General features: G+C 35.1%; 1 protein-coding gene across 1 annotated transcript in view; it reads left to right on the plus strand.

Annotated features, from left to right (window-relative positions):
• Positions 1-23,197, plus strand: part of cubn (cubilin (intrinsic factor-cobalamin receptor)) — a 96,258-nt gene that overhangs the window by 28,787 nt on the left and 44,274 nt on the right. Inside the window, 12 exon segments of the mRNA XM_056450472.1 lie at positions 437-593; positions 1,865-2,043; positions 2,126-2,291; positions 2,862-3,087; positions 3,763-3,893; positions 5,943-6,129; positions 6,207-6,367; positions 7,871-8,052; positions 8,519-8,675; positions 11,739-11,926; positions 17,310-17,469; positions 21,582-21,763. Coding sequence (XP_056306447.1) covers positions 437-593; positions 1,865-2,043; positions 2,126-2,291; positions 2,862-3,087; positions 3,763-3,893; positions 5,943-6,129; positions 6,207-6,367; positions 7,871-8,052; positions 8,519-8,675; positions 11,739-11,926; positions 17,310-17,469; positions 21,582-21,763 — 2,076 coding nt within the window.

The following is a 23,197-nucleotide window of genomic DNA, read 5'->3' on the forward strand; positions in this document are numbered from 1 at the left end:
TATCACATGCATAAATCACGCCATGGACATGACGCTAAGATGCCTACTGGTTTAAAAAAGCCTAGATTAAAAAACATGGCCAAATGAGAACTTTTTTTGTCATAAACTGTAGCAAAACAACTAGTCAAAAAGAAAATAAAGAAATGAAACCCTGCGTACAGATTAAATACAGGAATGGAGAATAGGGCGCTCTTTTAATATCATAGCTGTCAGTCAGTGGACGCTCTTTAAAAAAAAAAGTATTTATTTATTTATGGGCATTGTGTCTTTGCATTCTCAGTGTAAATGCAGACATTGGATATGAGTCCGTTTTTAAAGAAGATGTAAAAGAAAACCAGATACAGTCACAACATCAGAATTGACCATCATGATTTGCAGTGTAAATGCAGCCTAGGTAGCATAGTGATCTTAAACCATAACCTTTTAAATCTCCCAGGTTCGAGACGGAACGGGTGAGACTGACCCACTGATTGGGAAGTACTGTGGAAACACCCTGCCAGCACCGATATTGTCCACCACTAATGGGCTCTGGATCCGTTTCCAGTCGGACAGCTCTGTGTCCCGTGCTGGATTTAGGGCCATGTATGAACTTGGTGAGACACTGAAACCACTTTTTTAAAAGGGACCTTTTATGATTTTTAGACTTTTAGCTTTCTTTAAATTAAGCATGATGAGAGAGAAATGGAATGTTAAATGAGAAAACAGTGGGTGTGGCTTGTTTTTTCTACTATGATGCAAACAATTGTTTTTAATGAGTCCAACATCCAGTTGTGCAAGAAAACACTCAATCTGACATAAGATAAGTCATCTTTCGCTACTGTATTGTTTTTTAAATGGAGAAAACATTTTACTAGTAACTTTTATTATAAATCTTGGACCTTATTCTCAAAACAAAAACTGACCAATAAAAGGTGTGAAGAAGGCGTGAAAATGAATGTAAACACTATTTTGTTTATTGTTGTTATCCATGAATTTTCAAATATATTCTTTTACAAGAGAGGCCAGAAAAATCATCAAGCTTTACATTATTATTATTATTATTATCATTATGTTTTAATTTTTTATCATTTAAATGGATAAATTCAGAAGTTGAATGTGCTTTGGGCCAGTTTGTTATTTGCATAATAAATGACAAAAGGCCAGAGACTTAAAACATTTTTTTTCTTTATTGTGAATCTTTACGAAATTTTTTTGGTACATCAAAAAGTGTGGTTATGATGACCAACCGACAAGCTAATTCAGCTTAAAATGTCACTAAAATCCAGTATTTAAATCTCATAATTAAATAGAAAATGTAGTGTATAACCCCTTTCACCAGGCTGGCTACGGGCCTGTTATTGCAACCTAACAGACACCTCTTGCTCACCAATCCTGTTTGTTGACAAAACTGACCATTGGAGGGGCGTGGTCAAGTATGTTAGCCACACCCAATACCTAAGACAGACGTAATTGAGCATTTAACTGAAAACAAACAGGAAGTGCATTTTCAGATTACAGTTAAAGATTACAGCGATACTTCTGGATACAGACACGAGCGCACGAGTCTTCTCCGCCGCGTCTATCATGGATCAGCTGTGATCACCGCTGCAGTGTTGCCAGATGTAGCTGACTCATTCCAGCTCAAAAACTATCCAAAACCCAACGAAATGCCTATCCAAAACCGCCAAATCTGTCAACACTGATAATCGTAACCGAACCGAACCGTGAGACCAGTGTAGGTTCACACCTCTAGTGAACTGGATATGAAATATGAAAAATGTCATGAATGTTCTTGAATGTGATTTACCTTTAATTAGTGTACATAATTTAGAATAATTAGTATAGTGTAGATTTGATCTCAAGAGTTCATCTTACTTTTTTCCAGCTTGTGGAGGAACCCTGTCCGGAACTGGTCAGATCCGCACTCCCTTTCATCCTGATCCATATCCACACAACAAGGTGTGTGAGTGGGTCATAAACCAGCCCGAGGGTTATGTGGTCACTCTCAACTTCCTGACCTTTGACGTTGAGGGAAGCAGCACATGCGTCTTCGATCATGTGGAGGTACAACATTAGAATTGTGCATTAGAAATTACAGACTTGAGTTTACCATCTCTTCTGAAGCTTTAATCTCGGGCTCTATTAGGTGAGGGATGGTCCCAGCTCTAGCTCACCTCTGATTGGTCGATATTGTGGAGTTGAGATGCCCCCAATGCTGGAGTCCACCCAGAGGTCCATGTTTATCCAGTTTAAAACAGATTCCTCAGTCTCCAATCATGGTTTCACTGCTGAGTTTGGTTCTGCAGAGCAAGGTATTGTTTGCTCTTCTCAGTATACTGTAGATTGTCTATATTTAAATATATTGTATATTCTATGTAGAGAGAAGCCTACAGCCTAAAAAATTGGTTGCCAGAAATTCACCCTAGAAATATGGTCACTGTGGCTGGTATTATGGGATATTTGTATATAAAACAAAGTCTGGCTATTCTTCTCTGACCTCTGGCATCAACAAGGCATTTGTGCCCACAGAACTGCCACTCACTGAATATTTTCTCTTCTTCAGACCATTCTCTGTAAACCCTAGAGATGGTTGTGTGTGAAAATCCCAGTAGATCAGCATTTTCTGAAATACCATGCCACGTTCAAAGTCACTTAAATCACCTTTCTTCCCCATTCTGATGCTCAGTTTGAACTGCGGCGGACTGTACTGACCATGTCTACATGCCTAAATGCATTGAGCTGCTGCCATGTGATTGGCTGATTAGAAAATTAGCGTTAACGAGCAGTTGGACAGGTGTACCTAATAAAATGGCCGGTGAGTGTATATGTAGGTTTGGATCCCACAAAAAGCTTTTTTTCATGCCACGTGTTCACTTTTGCAGGTTGTGGTGACACTCTCACAGAACCAACAGGCTCGTTTACCAGCCCAGGACACCCCACTGAATATCCTCATGGAGCAAACTGCACCTGGTACATCTCTGTTCCGCCCGGACACCTCATCCGTCTATCATTCTCCTACTTCAACATGGAGTTTCACACCAACTGCGCATACGACTATGTGGATGTCTATGATAACGGCACAGCACTGACCGGCACTCTTCTGGGCAGGTAAACACAGCCTCCATGACAGTTTAGTCCACAATCATCACATAATTGAAGATGTGTAAATGAATACAGTTGACGTCAAAATTAATTGCCTTCCTGTGATTTTTATTTTTTATTTTTTATTTTATTTTATTTATTTTTATTTTATTATAATTTTTTTTATATTTTATATTTATTTTTAGATATATTTCCTTAATGATGTTTAACAGAGCAAGGAATTTTTCACAGTATTTCCTATAATGTTTTTTCTTCTGGATAAAATTTTTATTTGTTTTATTTTGGCTAGAATAAAAGCAGTTTTGAATAGTTTTAAACCCACTTTAAGGTCAATATTATTAGCCCCCTTAAGCAATATATATTTTTGGCGATTTTCTACAGAACAACCCATCCTTATACAATGACTTACTCTATGCCTAATTAATCTAGTTAAGCCGTTTAATGTCACTTTAAGCTGTATAGAATTGTCTTGAAAAATATCTAGTCAAATAGTTTACTGTCATCTTAGCAAAGATGGAATAAATCAGTTATTAAAACAATTATATTTAGAAATGTGTGGAAAAAAACTCAGAAATTGGTGGAAAAAATATACAGGAGGGCTGATATAATTCTGACTTCAACTGCAGTCCACAATCATCCCTTAATTGTGCAAATGAATGTGTTGGTTGTTTTTGCGCTCAGGTTCTGTGGGCGATCAGTTCCTCCTTCTTTAACCAGCACTGATAGTCTGATGACCGTCCTGCTGGTCTCTGACTCCAGTCTGTCTGCTGAAGGCTTTTCCGCCGACTATATCTCCATCAATGCCACCACAGGTATAATTTTATTGCAGAAACTGCTTATGACTGACCATGGCAAGCTATTTTAACAGTTAATCCTTAAAACATACTAAGATCTAATTCCCAATATTTTTATATGCTACTGTTATCAATTCTAATATGGTCTAGCACTTATTCTTTAGAATACTACTTATATTTATTTATTTATTTATTTATTTATTTATTTATTTATTTATTTATTTATTCACTTATTCATTCAATCATTCATTCATTTATTTATTTCGTTTGTTTATTTGTTTGTTGGTTCATTTATTCATTTATTTATTCATTCATTTGTTAATTTGTTTGTTGAATGTTAGTACTAATTTCAGTAGCAACAAGTTATTTATTTATTTTGTTTATTTGTCTGTTGTTTAATTTATTCATTCATTCATTCGTTCATTTATTTATTTTTTTGTTTATTTGTTTATTTGTTTGTTGAATGTTAGTACTAATTTCAGTAGCAACAAGTTACCTTTTTATTTTTTTATTTATTTTGTTTATTTGTTTGTTGAATGTTAGTACTAATTTCAGTAGCAACAAGTTACCTTTTTATTTTTTTTTTATTTATTTTGTTTATTTGTTTGTTGGTTCATTTAATCATTTAATTATTTATTCAGTTATTTATTTGTTTGTTTGTTGAATGTTAGCACTAATTTCAGTAGCAACAAGTTATTTATTTATTTATCTATTTATTTATTTTGTTTATTTATTAATGTATTTATTTATTTATTTATTTGTTGGTTCATTTATTCATTTATGTATGCATTCATTCATTCATTTATTTGTTTATTTGTTTGTTGAATGTTAGCACTAATTTCAGTAGCAACAAGTTATTTATTTGTTTATTTATTTTTGTTTGTTTATTTATTTGTTGGTTAATTTATTCATTTATGTATGCATTCATTCATTTATTTATTTGTTGAACGTTAGTGCTAATTTCAGTAGCAATAAGTTACTTATTTATTAATTTAATTATTTTGTTTGTTTAATGTTAGCACTAATTTCACTAGCAACAGTTTACTTATTTATTTATTTATTTATTTATTTATTCACTCATTTTTTATGTTTGTTGAATATTAGTGCTAATTTCAGTAGCAACAAGTTTCTTTATTTCTTTGTTTGTTTTGTTTGTTTATTTGCTCATTTGTTTGTTGAATGTTAGTACTACTTTCGTTAGCAACTAGTTACTTTTCTGTTGTTATTAATGACATTTGAATTTTGTTCTCTATTGGGGTCTGTCATTCAGGTATTAACGTTTCAATTCCGACTATGAATTCTGTTGGTATTCTGTAGTATTACTAATACGTTTTTAGTAGATAACTAGTACTTATTTGTTAAACTATTCGATTTTTAGTCCATTCAATCACTCCACTTGCTTGCATTATTGGTTATATCTTACTAGTCAAAACTGCTTTTATTTATTTTATGTCACACTTATTTCATTATATATTTATCTTATCATTTATACTTTCTGTATATCTATAACTAGTCAGAATGGCCACAGTTGAGTTTAATAAAAAATCTAGTGGTAAAATAAGATAAAAATAGATAAAAGAGCATTTTAAGGATTAAATTAAAGCTTGCCATACATTTATTTATTTATTTATTTATTTATTTTTATGTGTATACTTAGATTTACTCAGTTATGGTAAGCTACGCTGATATTTAATCCATAAAATATAGTAGTATCAGATTCATTGCTAATAGTACTTATTTTTTATATACTAGTACTTATAAGATACTTGTAAATGTTTTACTACAAATATGTAATGAATTAGTACTAGCATTGAATAAATAAGAAGTGCTACCTAATGGGAACTATTATACTATTAGATATTAGTCAATAAAAAATACTAGCAGCTTAAAATTATATACCAATATGTTATAAGGACTAAATGTATTATCTGCTTGCCATATCGATATTGGGGTTTTAGCTTAATCGTCATTCTGCTGCATGCAGAGACATCCAAAGAACCGAAATGTGTGTTTTTTGGCATTATATCTAGTTATTATATTTCATTTTTCTGTATAATGTCCATGCAGATTGCAGTAAGGTGTTTAGAACATCCACCGGGGAGTTGAGCTCGCCAAACTATCCCGATAATTACCCTACCAATCGAGAGTGTGTCTACAGAATCATAGTGGAAGTCAACATGCAGATCATGCTCAACTTCACCGATTTTGAGCTGGAAGGGTTCAGTTCCTGTGGTTTTGATTATTTGGAGATCAGGTAAGGAGCTTTCCTGTCTCAACAGTCATTCGTTTGATTTTGTTTTGATTTTAAGCCCTCATTCTTTTCTTTTGCAGAGATGGAGGCTATGAAACATCACCTCTGATTGGTCAATATTGTGGAACTAACGCTCCACCTATAATAGTGTCCCATAGCAATCGACTGTGGATGAAGTTCAGATCGGACCACTCGCTCACATATAGAGGGTTTCAAGCCCACTGGGATGGCACACAGACAGGTGCATGTGTGCTTTTGTTTTTCAGGGGGTGTTGGATCAGATTAATATTAGGCAACACAGCAATAAGCCAGACTGTAAGGTGTTTTTTAAATTAAAACATTTTAAAATGACTAGACTTTGTAGGGTTTTGCATATTCCAAATAATAAAAATAAATAAAAATTATAATTAAATAAATTATAAAATACATTAATAATTAATTTGTTTTATAATTAATGTATACAGTAATCAACATTTGAAGTGGATCAAAAAAGTGTTTCAAAGGTGTCCTAAGACAAGAATGGATGCTGATCAACTGTTTAGGACAATTCTGTTGAAAGGTTTTGATCTCCCTCAAATTTTGACCACTGTATATATGTATTTTGGTGTATATATTGTGTAGATATTGTAATTATATTTGATTTTAACTTAAAATCTTTTTTTTTATTTAATTGTATGTTTAGTCTTTTTTAATAAACACATTTTGCTTTACTCACTAATTGAAGTGTTGCATTATATTGTAAATATTGAATTATAAATATTAATACTTTTATGAATAAAAGCAGAATACTTATTCTTAATATGCGAGTGCCTGGACACGGATTTGTATTTGTGTACCTTGTATTCCTCACATTGTGGGGACCAAATGTATACAGGTATAGCAAAATTAGTCATATTTGACCTTATGGGGACATTTTTTTTGGTCACCATATGAAATACGACTCATAAATCACACAGACTGAATTCTGAAAATGTAAAAATGCGTATTGTTTCCTGTGACGGTCGGGTTTTTGGGTAGGGTTTGAGTAGAGGGACACACTGTTTGTACTAGGGCTGCACAACATATCGCTTCAGCATCGATATATTAATGTGCACATCAACAATAGTCACATCGCAGCAAGTGCAATGTTGAGTTTATATGTTGGGATTATAGTTTACCAGGAGCCACAGTTCAGAAGATTTTTGGATTTACTAAAGAGTTTAAGCATAATGTAGTGAAAGTTTATCATTTGCATGTGTTCTTAAAGCATTCAGGCACCAGAGTTTCAAGTATTCAGGCACAATAAATTGTACTATTTGTAACTGTAATAAAGATGTATTTATTGAATTATTTATAAAATGAAGACTATACAGTGTTATTTTGCATTTGATTATTCAATTTCTGTCCCTGAATACTGTGATGTAAAATATTTCACTTCTATCTTCCCAATAATAATCCAGAATAATCCCCATAATCTTCCAGAATAATCCCAAATCTGTCAAAATTAATGTTTTTTTTCCCCTAATAGAGCTACTCAAGTGATCTGATGAAATTGTATTATATAAAAATAAATCGCAGCAAAACAAAATATTGCAATATCAAATTTTTCCAATATCGTGCAGCCCTAGTTTGTAAAGTATAAAACTCATTATGTCCCTTCGAGGTCCCCATAAAAATAGCTGCACAAATGAATGTGTTGCAACTGGATCCATTTTTTAATTATCAATTAAATGTCATTAAATATTATTGCGTGTCTCTGTTATAGGCTGTGGTGGGACGTTGACCACAAGCAGTGGAGGTTTCACGTCTCCCAACTACCCTCTGCCCTATCCTGCCAACGCTGAATGCTACTGGCACATCAAAACCAGCGCAGGAAGCAGAGTTGAGCTCAGCTTTGGAGACTTTCACCTGGAGAACACCATAGACTGCTACTTCGACTACTTGGAGGTTAGAAGACACATTTAAATAGTTCTTGACTCAAGTTATTCAGGTTGAAAGCTTGAATCTTTTTTGTACAGTATAATATAACAGTTGAATTTACAAACTGTGGTTACATACCAGCATGCAGTAACAGCAACAAAAAACAAGACGTTCTCTCCAAATAAAATATTAGATTGAAAAAAATCTAAATACAAATCGCCAACACAGTCTGCAGATTTGCCAATTAATTTAATGAATGACTCCCACATCTTCAGAAATAGACATGCTCTTTCCTTTCCTAAATAAAATTTATATTTTCTGAATGTAAAATCTTTCCCAACTCCACGATCCACATATCAAATGTTGATACTGCAAACTTCCAGTTTTGTAAAATAAGTCGTTTTGTTAAGGGAAACTGCTTGTGCTACCCATATGCTCAGTAGTGATTCTGGTGTTAAGCTTGAATCTTGATGTACGTACGTGCATGTTCCAGGTGTACGATGGCAACAGTAGCAATGCTCATCAACTGGCTAAACTGTGTGGAAATCAGATTCCTGCACCCATCAGCTCGTCCAGAGAGAACATGTATGTGAAACTGCGAACAGACAGCATCATCCACACTGGCGGATTTCTGGCAAACTACCATTCTAGTGAGTGACGCTTGAAACACCTGAGCGAATGAGCCTAGAAAACTTGGACGATTGATTGGGATGATTTTGTAAGGGAGTGCATCTGGATGAAATATAATAAACAAATTACAAGCAGAAATAAATTAAGCAAATACACAAATGAAGGAGTCTAACATTATACAGGTACCGAAATAGAAATTAAGCGGTATGTTCTTCATTGTGTAAATAATTAAACACAATTAATCTTTGTTAAAGCTACAAATGTAATAATTCCCTGTGCTCAAATGATTTAAACTCACTTAAAATGTTTACACAGGCCTTAAAATACACAAGCAATTGATAAATGTTCACTTTATTATGGTTAAACTGAAATAACTCCAACATTTTATTTATTCTGAACTGATGTACCTGATCAACACAACAATAATCCTGACTCCACATTGCAAGTTCTGCGATGTGACTATTGCATATTCACACATTGCGGTATTGATACCAAAAGCTATATTGTGCAGGCCTACTAATGACCATAGAAAACATACTGGAGTTGTACATTTTAACATTATTTATGAAAGACACCCAGTAAAATGGCTTTCATTGTAATGATAAACCATATTTTTATATTGAAAAAAAGTCTAATCAAGCATATATAGAACAAGAATCAATTTATGGCATATAAAAAAACCTGTTTAGGGATCTCAAAATAATCCAATACTGATTGCAATAAAATACAACACTATTAAATACTGATTAATTGAGTTTAAATCTTCATACTTTTGGCACCGTCTTTCATACAACTACGGTTGACCCATTTGTCAGCAATGGGTTTTAATAATTTAAAACAGAATAATATTAGGTGTTAACACTAATTATTTTATATATTTGTAATAAGTACCAAGAAACAATATAAGCAAGTTTTCATTTTTAGATAAATACAGTAAGCTTCACTTAAATTTCAGTAAGATGCTAATAATTGTTATATAAATAATTGTTAATTTATTTTTGAAGTAAATGTATCTGGGTTTTAATAATATTCTGATGGACAAGAGGACAAAAACAATACTGTCAGAAAGTATTTATTCACTGGATTCCACATTTTGTTAAATATTGCTTTAAAGAATACCATGGTGCATTCACAGAAACCCAGAAATACCATGGTACTGTTTTTTTTTCCATCAAATTTTTGGAAATTTAGCCTTCCCAATTCACCTGTACCTCTTGTCTTTGGACTGTGGGGTAAACCGGAGCACCCGGAGGAAACCCACGCGAATGCAGTGAGAACATGCAAACTCCACACAGAAATGCCAACTGACCCAGCCGAGGCTCGAACCAGCGACCTTCTTGCTGTGAGGCAACAGCACTATCTACTGCGGCAATTGGGCAATTAATTTTTCCATGGGCCCGCATTAGACTTTTGGGCAGTTTTAGAGTTGTGAAGCTGGCTGGTTAGTTCCTGTCACATGGCTCGTGGTTCGCTTGTGGCACTCTGAATTTTTTTTTTTTTTTCAACTCGTGACGCCTGCAAATGTGAGCGTACCCTCCATACCTATTTGCACTTAACCCGGGCGTCTCTATTTAAAATAACAAAACTGAGCGTGCAAAAGACGCCATATGTGAAAGTCCCCTTTTGTTAACGCACAATATCAGACCTGCACATTGCAAGGCCCTGTTTGCCTGAATTTAAACTAAATAAATACTTCATGCGAGTCTATCAAAGAAGTCCAGCGGCTGTAAAATGCCCAGGTCTGACGTAGACAATCAGCATATAACAGTGAGCATGAAAAAAATACATGTAATGAACAAAACACAGGAAGTTGTTGAATAACAATAATAACAATAATAATAATAACAATAATAATAATAATAATAATGGCAACACCAACAATAATACTGAAAATGAAATGGATAAACTAAAGAACAAAAGACAAAGATATACTAAAATAAATTATACATTTAAATATATATATATATATATATATATATATATATATATATATATATATATATATATATATATATATATATATATATATATATATATATATATATATATATATATATATATATATATATATATATATATATTTAAATATACAAAATATATATGTATACAAATTCTACACCAAAAAGAGCAATAAACTATACATGTATTGAAGGTTAAGTAAGGGTAATATTCTATGGTACTGTTTTTGTAAATAAAAACGAGACATTACTTATGCGCTGTGGCTTTAAATACCATGAATTATGCTTTGTTTTTGTATCTGCCGGTGAAGTTCATCCAGGGGACATCGACTTGTTTTGGATCTCTTCTTTTTAGTCTTGTTTTAATTATGTTTGTGGGGGTGAAATGTCACGGTTTAGAGCTCAGTGCACCACTATCTATCTTCTTTTGTTCCTTCTCTCATTCATTTGCCTTTTCTTTGGCTGTTAATAGTTGAATGCCAGCGTGTTTCCCAGACATTAAAACTTTACTGCAAGGTCAAATCCAGTTCTAGCCAACAATTCCTCTACTTAAGTCCACATGAACTGGGAGCTGCCACCATTTATTTTTCGTATTGTGACGCAGTTCCTAGAGAAACGAAATATTATATGAGAAAAGAGTGGGCGTGGCATGTTTTTTCTACTGAGAGCTCATTGGATGAAGTAAAGTAGCATTCAGAAATATCAGGAAAAGGGTTTCGGAAGAGTTATTACAACCTAACAGACTCCTCCTCCTCACCATTTCTATTTGTGATCAAAACTGATGGGTGGAGGGGCGTGGTTAAGTATGTTAGCCACGCCTAATACCTCAGACAGACCTAATCTGAGCATTTTAACTAAAAACAAACAGGAAGCGCACTCAGATTACAATTAAAGATTATAAGGGCAAACAATTTTTTTTCTCTTAATGACATGCACAGATAAATTGTTCACCACAAAACTAACCATATTGATTTTGTTAGCTCGAATTGATAGTTTTGATTTCATTTGTACTTTAAAACTGCACATATTACTGTCCAAAAGAGTCTGTAAAACTTTAGTTCTGTGATTTACCGAATTCTTCCCATCTCATATTATTAATATCATGGGCTTTCTTTTCTCCTGTAGCTTGTAATGGTATCCTGATTGCCAATCGGAGCCGAGGAATAATCGAGAGCTTAAACTATCCCAATGACTACCCATCTCACGCCGACTGCAGCTGGACCATCCAGGCCTACATGGGAAACACCATCAACTACACATTTATAGCCTTTGAGGTGGAGCAATCCAATGGATGTGGCTACGACTATGTGAAGGTCAGCATACCATTTGCCAAACCTAAATGAGACTTTAATTTGCTGTTTTAAATGTTACTAATTAGGGCTGGGGTGGCACGGTGGCTCAGTGGTTATCAGAACTGCGAAGGCTTTTTTATAAGTGACTTGCTCGCTTTTGTACTATTAGGCAGACCAAGAAGAACATTTCTTGCTTAAGATTGCCAACAGTCCAGACAAATATAAAATATCGCAAATTAGAAAAGGTTGGTTAGTTAAATTATGCTACTGTAGGTAATGTTTAGTTTGCAATAATTCTCCAGTACTGATAGCAGAACCGTTAACGTCAGAGCTTATGGTTACTTACTTTATCGGTACCGACAGAGTACAGAGTTTCAAAACCCATCCCTAATCTCCATATGGGCAGCTTTTCTGATGTGGTCATTTTGATTGTACCCCACTTTATATGGTGTTGTATTTCTGATGCAGATCACTCAGGTTCAAGTCCAGTGAAGCACGATACCACAAAAGACCTAAAAATAATGTAAAATCAAGGTAAACTACGTGGTCACAGTGCACTTTCTTTACATTTCGCTATTAAAAACACTATTGGTTGGTTTAGGTGGAGTTTAGGTCAGTGGTTTGCTTGGTGATCTAGACAACAAACCCCTCCTCCTGATGGACTTGTACAAGAAGGACGTGTATGTGAAACATACAACAAAACATACCCTAAGTAACGTATTTCAGATTCGCGAAAATGTAGACAGCACACTCTAGTGGATTTGTCATCTGAAACCTGCAACAGAATGAACCCAGAGCAACATATTTTACTATTTGCATGAGGAAATAGTAGGACAAGGCGTGTATTTCCAATTAGCTTGGGCTAAAAATATCCATTTATGCATTAATACTACTTCTGGTTAGGAAAAAAAAAAAAAACAATATATGAACTTAATGTGCACTGAGGAGCTTTCGAGAATAACCTTAACCTTTGTAGGTCCCCAGTTGGCTCAATGAAGGTGTCCACTGGTGGATGAAGGTTCACTGCGTGCACAACAGCCTTTCCAGTGCACAATGTTGTCTCGGTTTAACTTTAATTCAAATATAACTCCAATTTTAATATGTGGTGGTTTAGAAAATTAATATATTTATCTTTCATTTTATCTGACTCCAATCATAAAACATTAAGAAGATATTTCAATATATAATTTAGACAAATGTTTGAACCATTTGTCTTCACTCGTAACTATTACATTTGTTCATTCGGGTGCTCATGTCGCTCAGAGGAATCACCTCGGCCGATGGCGTCCCTCACGGTCACACTCTGGTCAGTCTTGATTATTAAACAGGGGTAATTGACTAATACTTTTAAATGGCCTCTCCTATGTTTGCTCTTTCTAAAGTATTTTTGATTAGTCTCCCTTAGACGTACACCCTTGAGTAAATACAATATCATTTCTAATCAAAGGTCAAGGCCATTATTATAAATGTAACAGACTACTGTTCTCTATAATAGTTTTGGTTTAGCCAAGTTCATGGTTTCCCATGCATATAGTACCCTTGAATCAATATCAAGAGTCAGTTTGATCCCTGAAAAACAGTTAGTTTGCCCAATGCTCCATCTCAACTGGACTTTAGCTTGTCTACTGACCTGACGCAGGAGGTGCGGAAACAAAGATATAGCATAATCTACTAAAATGAATAATTACAGAGTAAGTAGAGTACGTTCAAACATAACAGTTTAATAGTCAGGTAAATGCATATTATGCTAATCCATTCAGTCAATTCATAAAGGATCAAAACAAAACATCAAATTTTCAAAAATAGATCTAAGATCAAAAGATGGATACTTGGATACCCTTCAAAGTATACATAGTGTGGAGCATGAGAGCTTCACACTATGGGCTGATCTGGTTACAGAATCGCCCCGAACCTCTTGACACGTTCCCTTAAATAGTCAAACCAAGAATCTCCTCAAGGAGGGGTATGTGTGGAATAACAAAATACATTTGCATTTAGTGACATGTTAGATCTGAAGAGTTAGTGCCTATAGGGAACAAATGGTAATTTGAATAGAAGCATCCTTGGTAAAGGCACACCCTTAGCATTAGTTCAAAAGATACCTGAAGTTATACATCTATTGTTTTGATTATGTCTATTTCTGAGACCATTGTACCAGTCGCACTGAGACATTTCAAATGAAATCAAACATGATGGATAAAGTCACTTGGATTGATATAGAACATTCATATTTTGAGATGACCCCTCTGTGTGAGATGAAGTGGAGGGTGAGTGAACAAGGGGTTGCGGGAGATGCTTTAAATGTTAATGAAGGAAAGCAGAGGAGTGAACTTTCCCGCATTTTCACCTGGTGGGGTGTGGAGCCAGCACATGCTTGTATTGCCAAAGACATTAAAGTATCTGTGGTATCTCAAATCTTCCACCTTCAATCTGACTTAGATGTAGGGCTGGGCCGATAAACGATATTATATCGAACTGTGATCAAATTTATGTCAATAACAATGATAAGCTCTGGACTTTGATCTAAGAGCCTATCACACAGCATAAATGTGCAACAACGGGAATCTAAAAGTGTGCCGATATTAGAGATGTACTGAATTTTAACCACTGAAAATTTATCAGCCGAAAATATTTTATGCTAATTAACGGACCCTCTACTTTTTGTGGCTACAGTCATTGTTGGGATACTCTTCTAAGCATTAAATCTAAGCATTAACAACTTGTATCGAAATATGTATCGTTGTTATTATTCAGTATGGAAAATAATTATCGAGATTGCATTTTTGCTATATCGCCCAGCCCTACTTCGATATGATATAAAAACGCATGTTGTTTCACATGGAAATGCTAATGCTAAAGCTAGTCTGCTTGACTTAAACAGAAAGTTCAGTGTTTTTCTAACCGAGGGCTATCTTCACTTCTTTTTCAAGCTTATCTTCTTTTTAAGGGTCAAGTAGTTTCATTCTCTCTGGACATTTTGTCATCGAGTTTCATTATAGAGCTTAACAGTCTTTGAAAGCATATAAATGGGCCTTTGAGTTCCTTTCCTTTCACTCGTCACCAAGGCGACTCAAACATTGATGTCATCAGTGGGCCTCTTGTAGAAATGTTGAGTTTAGCTTCTCCTCAGGCTGTTTTAAGAAAGCCATAATAAGTGTCGTTCCACAGATAGACTTTCTGATGTTTTTACTGGGTATTTTAGACTTCTTGATGACTTCTTCATTGTGGAATGTGGGATTTTGTACACAGGCCAACAATATCACAGCACACTTTTGTTCCTAATACTGGAGAACAGATGGTCTGAATTACTGATGTGATGTCATTAGTTGTAGTTCCTGCAAAAGGTCAATGATTCTTGAAGTGTACTGCAGGACATGTTTCATGCTGTGATCTACTATTAGATCTCTCCATTTTTACCATTACTTATGATTCTTGCTTGTTTTGGTCAAGCCCACATAGCAAACGGACTTGACCCAAATGTGGCTTCATTATGGCAATGCTTGCGTGTTGCCGGCACTGGCATGCATAATGTCAGCCGAATATGGGCCATGCATGGCAATGATGGCACTGCATGCATGAAGGCAAACTACATTTGGGCCAGTTGTGGATGGGAAGTGTGTGGCCCAGATCAGTGTAGCGTTTGTTTACAATGTTTAGGTAACATTAGGCTGGGTTATGGCTCAGTTTTTGGTGTTTCTGGTTAAATGGTGGTGTTGATATTGTTAACTTATAGCTGAAAATTGGTACCAATAATAAACCTGTTTTGGCCCAGTTCAGGGCCAATTAAGGGTAATAAATTGGCTGAGATTCGGGCCGGTTATTGCCCATGTGTGGCCCTTGCCTTTAATCCAGTTATGGGCCACTTCATGACCATCATCCTTTGTAGTACTTGGGCCAAGGGAAAAGTTATTGTGTGGCCCAGAGCTGGGCCAGAAAGCATTTGCTATGTGGGAGGTTGTATCATTACATGCTCACTAGCCTACTTTTGGCAGATTTTAAAAGGATGTTGTTTCACAGCTGTGTAACCGTACAACATGTAGCAGTTTTATCATTTAAAAAAAAAAATTATGTGGGGCGGCGCGGTGGCTCAGTGGTAGCACTGTCGCCTCACAGCAAGAAGGTCGCTGGTTTGAGCCTCGGCTGAGCCAATTGGCATTTCTGTGTGGAGTTTGCATGTTTTTCCCGTGTTGGCGTGGGTTTCCTCCTGGTGATCCTGTTTCCCCCACAGTCCAAAGATGTGCTATAGGTGAACTGGGTTAGCTAAATTGGCCATAGTGTATGTGTGTGAATCAGTGTATGGGTGTTTCCCAGTAATGGATTGCAGCTGGAAGGGCATGCTGGATAAGTTGGCGGTTCATTCTGCTGTGATGACCCCTGATTAACAAAGGGACTAAGCCAAAAAGAAAATGAAATGAATGAATAATTTATGTTAAAGCTATTTCACAAAAAACTGTAAAATAATCAGTAATTTTGGATCATTTTAATTTCATTGATTTTAAATTTATTTATTTAAATTTAAATTTAGCCAGGACGCAGAATACTCTTTTGTGGGATTTTTAATGACCACAGAGAGTCAAGACCTCGGTTTAACGTCTCATCTGAAAGACAGCACTCACTGAGCAGTATTGCGTCCCCATCAATATACTGAGGCATTAGGACCCGCACAGACCGTAGGTTGAGTGCCCCCTGCTGGTCTTACAAACACCACTGCCAGCAGCAACCTAGCTTTCCCATGTGGTCTTCCATCTAGGTACTGACTGGACACTTTAATCAGTGTTAAATGCTACCAATGTGAGTTTAAATACATTTTATGTGACATTTATTGCCACTACTAAAAGCAACAACAGTTCACCTCAGATCTTGAAAATAATTATAACTAGTAGACGATTTGAAAATGAAAGCCAGAACTGTGACACAGTACACAACAAAACAACATCAGTTACTCAGTACAGCCTGTTGATAATGTTAAAGAGGTTTTAATATGTATTAATTAGATTAAAACCCTTTACTAATTCGTTAGGTGTTCAGTGGCTGGTATTTAAATGTTTCTGTCATGTCAGCCAAATTGGTGCAGACAGCCAAAATGCTTGTCGCGTTGCTTGTTGTCTGGACATGGTGTAACTTATTGCAAATTTTACATAAGACAGTTAACATCCAGCAGCACAAGGCACATCCACCCCAAATATTATGACAGAAAGGACTATTAAACATATATTTATCTATTCCGTATATTTTTATTTGATTACAAGCTCATTTTTAATGGTTGTAGTGTTCGTTAACGATACCAACCCTGGCTAGAATTCACACTATGTAAAATGTTATATATAATATGCAAATGAACCATCTGTTACTGCAGTGAATGGATAGTATTGGATGAATAATTGATTTTCCTGTTCCTCTCCAGCTGTATGACGGTCCGAATGATCAAGCTAATCTAATTGGTACATTCTGTGGAAATGTGCCTCCACCAGCCGGCACCACCAGCGGTACAAGCCTCCACATCGTCTTCCGCTCCGACATGTCCATCTCATACAGAGGCTTTCAGATGGACTGGTACCAGAATGGTAAGTTCAAATACACAGCCAACTGGAAACTTTCCATGAGCAGAGTACCAAGCAGTGCTTAGCCCACATGGGGTTTATGTCCATGGAAAGTACCAGGTTTTTTGTGCACATGTGCAAGCCTCAAAAGCTTTGTGTTAAACATCCAAACCTAAGAGAAAAGGAAACAGTAGAAGGAAATAACATGGAGTCCAGTGACCTGTAGTCTCTAGAGTGATGATGTCATTGGATTTGCAAGGAAAATAGCAGTCCTAATGAACAAAGCAGTGATGTCGCTTATATGAAGGCTTCGTTCTGATTGGCCAGCAGGGAAAGAAGAGCTGATTACCAGTGTTGAATGAATCCAGGAAAGAACAGAAGGGGTTTCTGGATTATGCATATAGAGTTGAAGTCAGAATTATTAGCCCTTTTTCTTTTTCAAATATTTCCTAAGTGATGTTTAACAGAGCAAAGAAACTTTCACTGTATTTTCTATAATATTGTTTCTTCTAAAGAAAGTCTTGTTTATTTCAGCTAGAATAAAAGCCATTTTTATTTCTTTTTACCCCATTTAAGGCATTCCCACAGCCAGGGGGGATTCGGGTGGTTCGAACGACCCACCCCAATCCAGAAAGAATTCATAGTGCTTCACTTTTTCCAATTTTTTTTGTTACAGCCTTATTCCAGAATGAAGTAATATCATTTATTTCCTCAAAATTCTACACACAATACCCCATAATGACAATGTGAAAAAAGATTTTTTGAAATTGTTGCAAATTTATAAAAAATAAATAACCTGAAAAATCACATGTACATAAGTATTCACAGCCTTTGCCGTGAGGCTCTAAATTGTGCTCATGTACATTCTGTTTCCACTGATCATTCTTGAAATGTTTCAGCAGCTTAATTGGAGTTCACCTGTGGTAAATTCAGTTAATTGGACATGATTTGAAAAGGCATACACCTGTCTATATAAGGTCCCAGGGTTGACGATGCATGTCAAAGCACAAACCAAGCATGAAGACAAAGGAATGGTTAATGCAAAAAGCATGCACATGATTCCAGAAGACAAGCTAATTCAGCACAAAATATTTCATGAAATGTCACAAAAATGCTGTATTTAAACTTCTAAAATACAAAGTATGTAGGAAAAAATACAAAAAAGGCCTATAAGATCAATATTAGTAGTCCCCTGAGCAATTTTTTTCCGATTGTCTACAAAACAAACTATCGTTATACAATAACTTGCCTAATTAACCTAGTTAAGCCATTACTTTAAGCTGAATATTAGTATCTTGAAAAATATCTAGTAAAATGTTATTTAGTGTCATTATGGGAAGGATAAAATAAATCAGTTATTAGAAATGAGTTATTAATTATATATATACAGAGAGAGAGAGAGAGATAGAGATAGAGAGAGAGATAGAGATAGAGAGAGAGAGAGACTAATAATTCCGGAGGTCAAATAATTCATACTTTACCTGTATATTAGCTTATATTCTGTAAAAAAACATCTGTTTCAGAATGAGTGGAAAACTCTAGAAAAGAGCAGACCAACAAAGCTCAGTCTTGAGAGACGCCCTTTTTAATCTCTTGCTATGTCAACATGAATTAATAAGAGTTTATTTTATTTTAAGCACAAACCTATAATTCATGTCGTTCGCGTATAAAGTATCAGAGAAGCCCAATGCCCCTATTTAAAAATATATATATATATTCTTTAGCCACCTTACTTGATGATGTTTTGTGTTTACACTCTTAAAAATGTGTGGTTTTTGTAATGAAACCCAACCGCTGGGTTAAAATCAAAAGGAAATCTTTAACTCCGCAGTTAAGTTTGTCCATATTTTACCCATATTTGGGTTAAGACAAGCCAGTATTTTTTTAAGAGTGTGTGTTTTTCAGTCTTTGTGTTTGTGCGACATTGCTGAAGGGTGTGAACTGTTATTTTTTTTGTAGCAACAGCAGGATCAGTGTCAGAGAAAGAGAGAGACAGACACGCACTCTAAAATCGTACAGAACCTTCAATTATTCATGCTCTCCAGTCTGAGATGAAGTCATTATTTGGAAGGAAGTGATCTTGGTTTCCATGGACACAATGTGTAGTGTAGAACACTGTAATGTAGTTATGTAATGTGCACGGCTCTGTTTTGCAGCTGTGAAAAACACTCCAGGGGTAGAGAAAAATCACGAAGATTCAAAACAAATACAAAAGACCTTCCTTTCATATACTGTAAGATACATTTAGAGGGATAGTTTATAGTATATGTTTATAGTATATGTTTTTTTCTCTTTAGTACAATATTAAAGGACACTGTAAAAAATGTTAAAATCACTCAACTTCTGAAAACATCAGCTGCACTGACCTAAAATTATTTGTCAGTAATACAAAAACATTTAGTTGGGTTAACCTAAGATTATTAGTTTTCTAAAGAGGTGAACTACTCTGTAACAATTTTTTTTAAATTGTGGCAATTGAACATTTTTTGTCTGCAGAACTGGAATGCCTGAAGTTGAGTGAACAAAGAAACATAATCCTTAATTCCTTTCGTTTTTTCTTGTTTACTCAACTTTTGAAAACATCAGTTCCATTGATCTAAAATGTCTGAAGTTCAGTGAACAAAAAACTCTTTTGAAAATTGGTACTAAGGAATAAAATGAAAATGAAAATGAATTTGTTCATTTTAACCCTGTTATTCATTTGTTCATTTGTTCATTTTATCAGGGCTGCAGCCCTCCACACGGAGGTAAGCAGTCAGCTGGTAAGCGCGAAAAGGAACTGTGTCATACCGCCCTGTAGCGTTCGTTTAAAAAATGAAACGCTTAGCCATACGTACCTTCGGCTACATAATTCGCAGTCTCCAGAATCGTCCATGGGACTACGTTTTCAGAATGGGCCTGTGTTACCTGAAATGCACCCTTTCTAATTTTATTTATTTATTTATTTATTTTTTTGCGTTTTTTATTTTTATTTTTTAGATATATATAACTCAATGTTCTTTTTAATGTTTTATCTTAATGTAAGCTTTACATTTGAAATAATAAGATGTCTTAAAATGAATTAGCAATTAAAAATAATAATATATATTTGATCAATTTGACTGCTGGTGGATATATTTTTTTCCATAATATTATTACAAAATGTTACATTATTATATTAATTTTTATTTTATTGTATATTAAATAATATTTAGGTAAAAAATTTGACTCTCACTATACAAAATATGATAGAAAATGATGTTATATATAGTTTATTGGTGTAATTTCTAGATATTCTAGATAATTCTAGATATTTATTGGGGGCCCCCAGATGTCCTGGGGCCCTAAGCAGCCGCTTACCTTGCTTATTGGTTAAATCCGCCCCTGGTTGTAGTTATTCGTTAATCATTATGCAAGTACCTAGTAGTTAAGCCACTTAATATAAAGTGGGACCAAAATCATTAATGGTCTTCTAAAGAACAATCACATCTCCAATATTTTGGATGGCCTTAAGTTGAGTAACCTTTAAATTTTAACATTATTATTATTGTGTGGGAAAAATGGATGAATAAATAATGCCAGAGCTATAGAAACTCCTTAATTCAACAAAGTGTTTCATGGCCACAACCCAATTGATCCATTTTGTGAATCTACAAAAGTAGCTCCACCCTTTCTTTGTCCTCTCACAGACCCGTGGACGCTGGTGAGATTGATATTATTGATTAAGACGGCGGGGGTGGAGAGAATGAATCCGTTCTGACCGATCTTTCCTGAATATCAGATTACACTGACCACATTTGAGTCTTTTTGTGCTGCAAGGGTCAATATGGTTTCATATTTCCACTGATAAGGCATTTCTCCTGTCTGGGCCGTGCAATGCGGTTGCCTGTCCTCTTATACCACATTTAACCAGAGACTCTTTATACAGGAATTGACATTGGACAAGTATTGCAGACAAATGATGTCTTCATTTCAATAGTATACTGTGGTGATTTCACTGTGGGTTTATTACCCTCTTATTACAATGTTATTAATGGTGTATTACTGATATTATCGTTCCTTTATTGTGCTTCATTGAGATTTCATTTCATTCAAATGGATTTACAAACTAAAAACAGGAAAAAATAGTCAAAGTGTCTCTCTGTTGCCCCCTGCAGGCTGTGGTGGGGAACTCTTCGGCCCTGTTGGTACATTCAACAGTCCAGGTTATCCCGGACAATACCCTATGAACCGGGAGTGTGTCTGGCACATCCATACCAGCCCTGGTAGTAGCATCTCCATCACCATCCTTGAGTTTGATGTGGAGTATCATCCTGACTGCAACTATGATAAGCTGGAGGTATGCAAAAAATAAGCTAGCATCCATTATACTGCATGCATTGAATATGCCCTATTGCATTTACAACCTGACCAGAGTTCATGAGAGATTTTATCCCACAATGCAGTGTTTCCAATAAAGTATTAGATGATTTTTAAGTTCCCGCAATATTTAAACATTTTTTGAATCTGTGAATTTATTGCAAAATCAAGCAAACTCTTGCCATGGCCGATAGCTCTCACGATGCTGAGCTGACATCGATCCTCCGCCCCGCCAAAGAGCTTTGAATCACCAAGAGGCGACACTCAATAGAACGTTCCATAGCAACAGCAGCGCTCAGCGATTCCGCCATTCTAGAGTGAAAGCGATCGGCTGTCCATTGGATCTTATTGCTGTCGCGATGGCAAGCAGCTGCTTTGTTTTTTATTTATTCATTTAAAAAGCGCATCAAAACTGAAATGCAACCTGAAAGACGCCAATACAACACTTAAAACACTTAATAGTTTATTTTAAAGACTTTATGTTTAATATATTAATCATACTTGTTGTCTTGAAACTGTCACTTTTAGGTGAAATTACTTTAATAGTTTACGCACTGACATAATACATGTTAATACTGACATGTTAAATTAAATTAACATGACTTTTTAAATGGGCTGTTGATAACAGATCAACAGTACTTTTTGTTGGAGTCTTAAATTATAATAAGTACATAGTATTTTTTCCAGTGATGTCTATTAAAAAAAGACTAATAAAGTTTTTATTTAAAAAGCTACACTCTCTAAATTTATCTATTTTTATTTTTATATATATTTTTATTCATGATTTTTAATGCTGTCATTAAAAATCATGGAGGCCATAAAAACTACCAGATAATGTAATTTTTGTTGTGTATACTCATTTTTGCTTCACCCCTATTTGAGTAAAACAAAACAAAAAAAGAGTAATTAAGTTATTTTGTTAACCCTGACTTTCATGTTATATGTGAAACAGATAGTTTAGATATTAGATGTATTAAACTTAGTCTTGTCAACATTTTGGAAATTGTCTGTTTTCATTGGGAGATTGTTTTAAAATGTTACTTTCAAAGGGGTTGTACTCGTTTTAACACATATTTGACTCAATATTTTAATTCATTCTGTCTTGTGTTAGTTGTCCGTGCTGTTGTTCTATTGGAATTTTCTTTCCAAAATGACTGCCGCTTGACACTAGCGGCATCTAGTGGCTGTTTCCCAAATAGCAACAGAGTGTCGCCTCTTGGTGATTCTATGCTTTTTGGCCCACACTTAGGCCCAGTTTACACTAATGTCTGGTATTTTAGAACGAAAACGATCCACGTCCACACTGGCATTTCCTCTAGCATTTCTGAAAAGCCCTCCTTCCACACTATACCACTGAAAACGCACATCACGTGACCAAATACAATCACTCTGTCATGCACTGCAGCATATGAGC

The sequence above is a fragment of the Danio aesculapii genome, chromosome 24, assembly GCF_903798145.1.
Source record: "Danio aesculapii chromosome 24, fDanAes4.1, whole genome shotgun sequence".
NCBI lineage: Eukaryota > Metazoa > Chordata > Actinopteri > Cypriniformes > Danionidae > Danio > Danio aesculapii.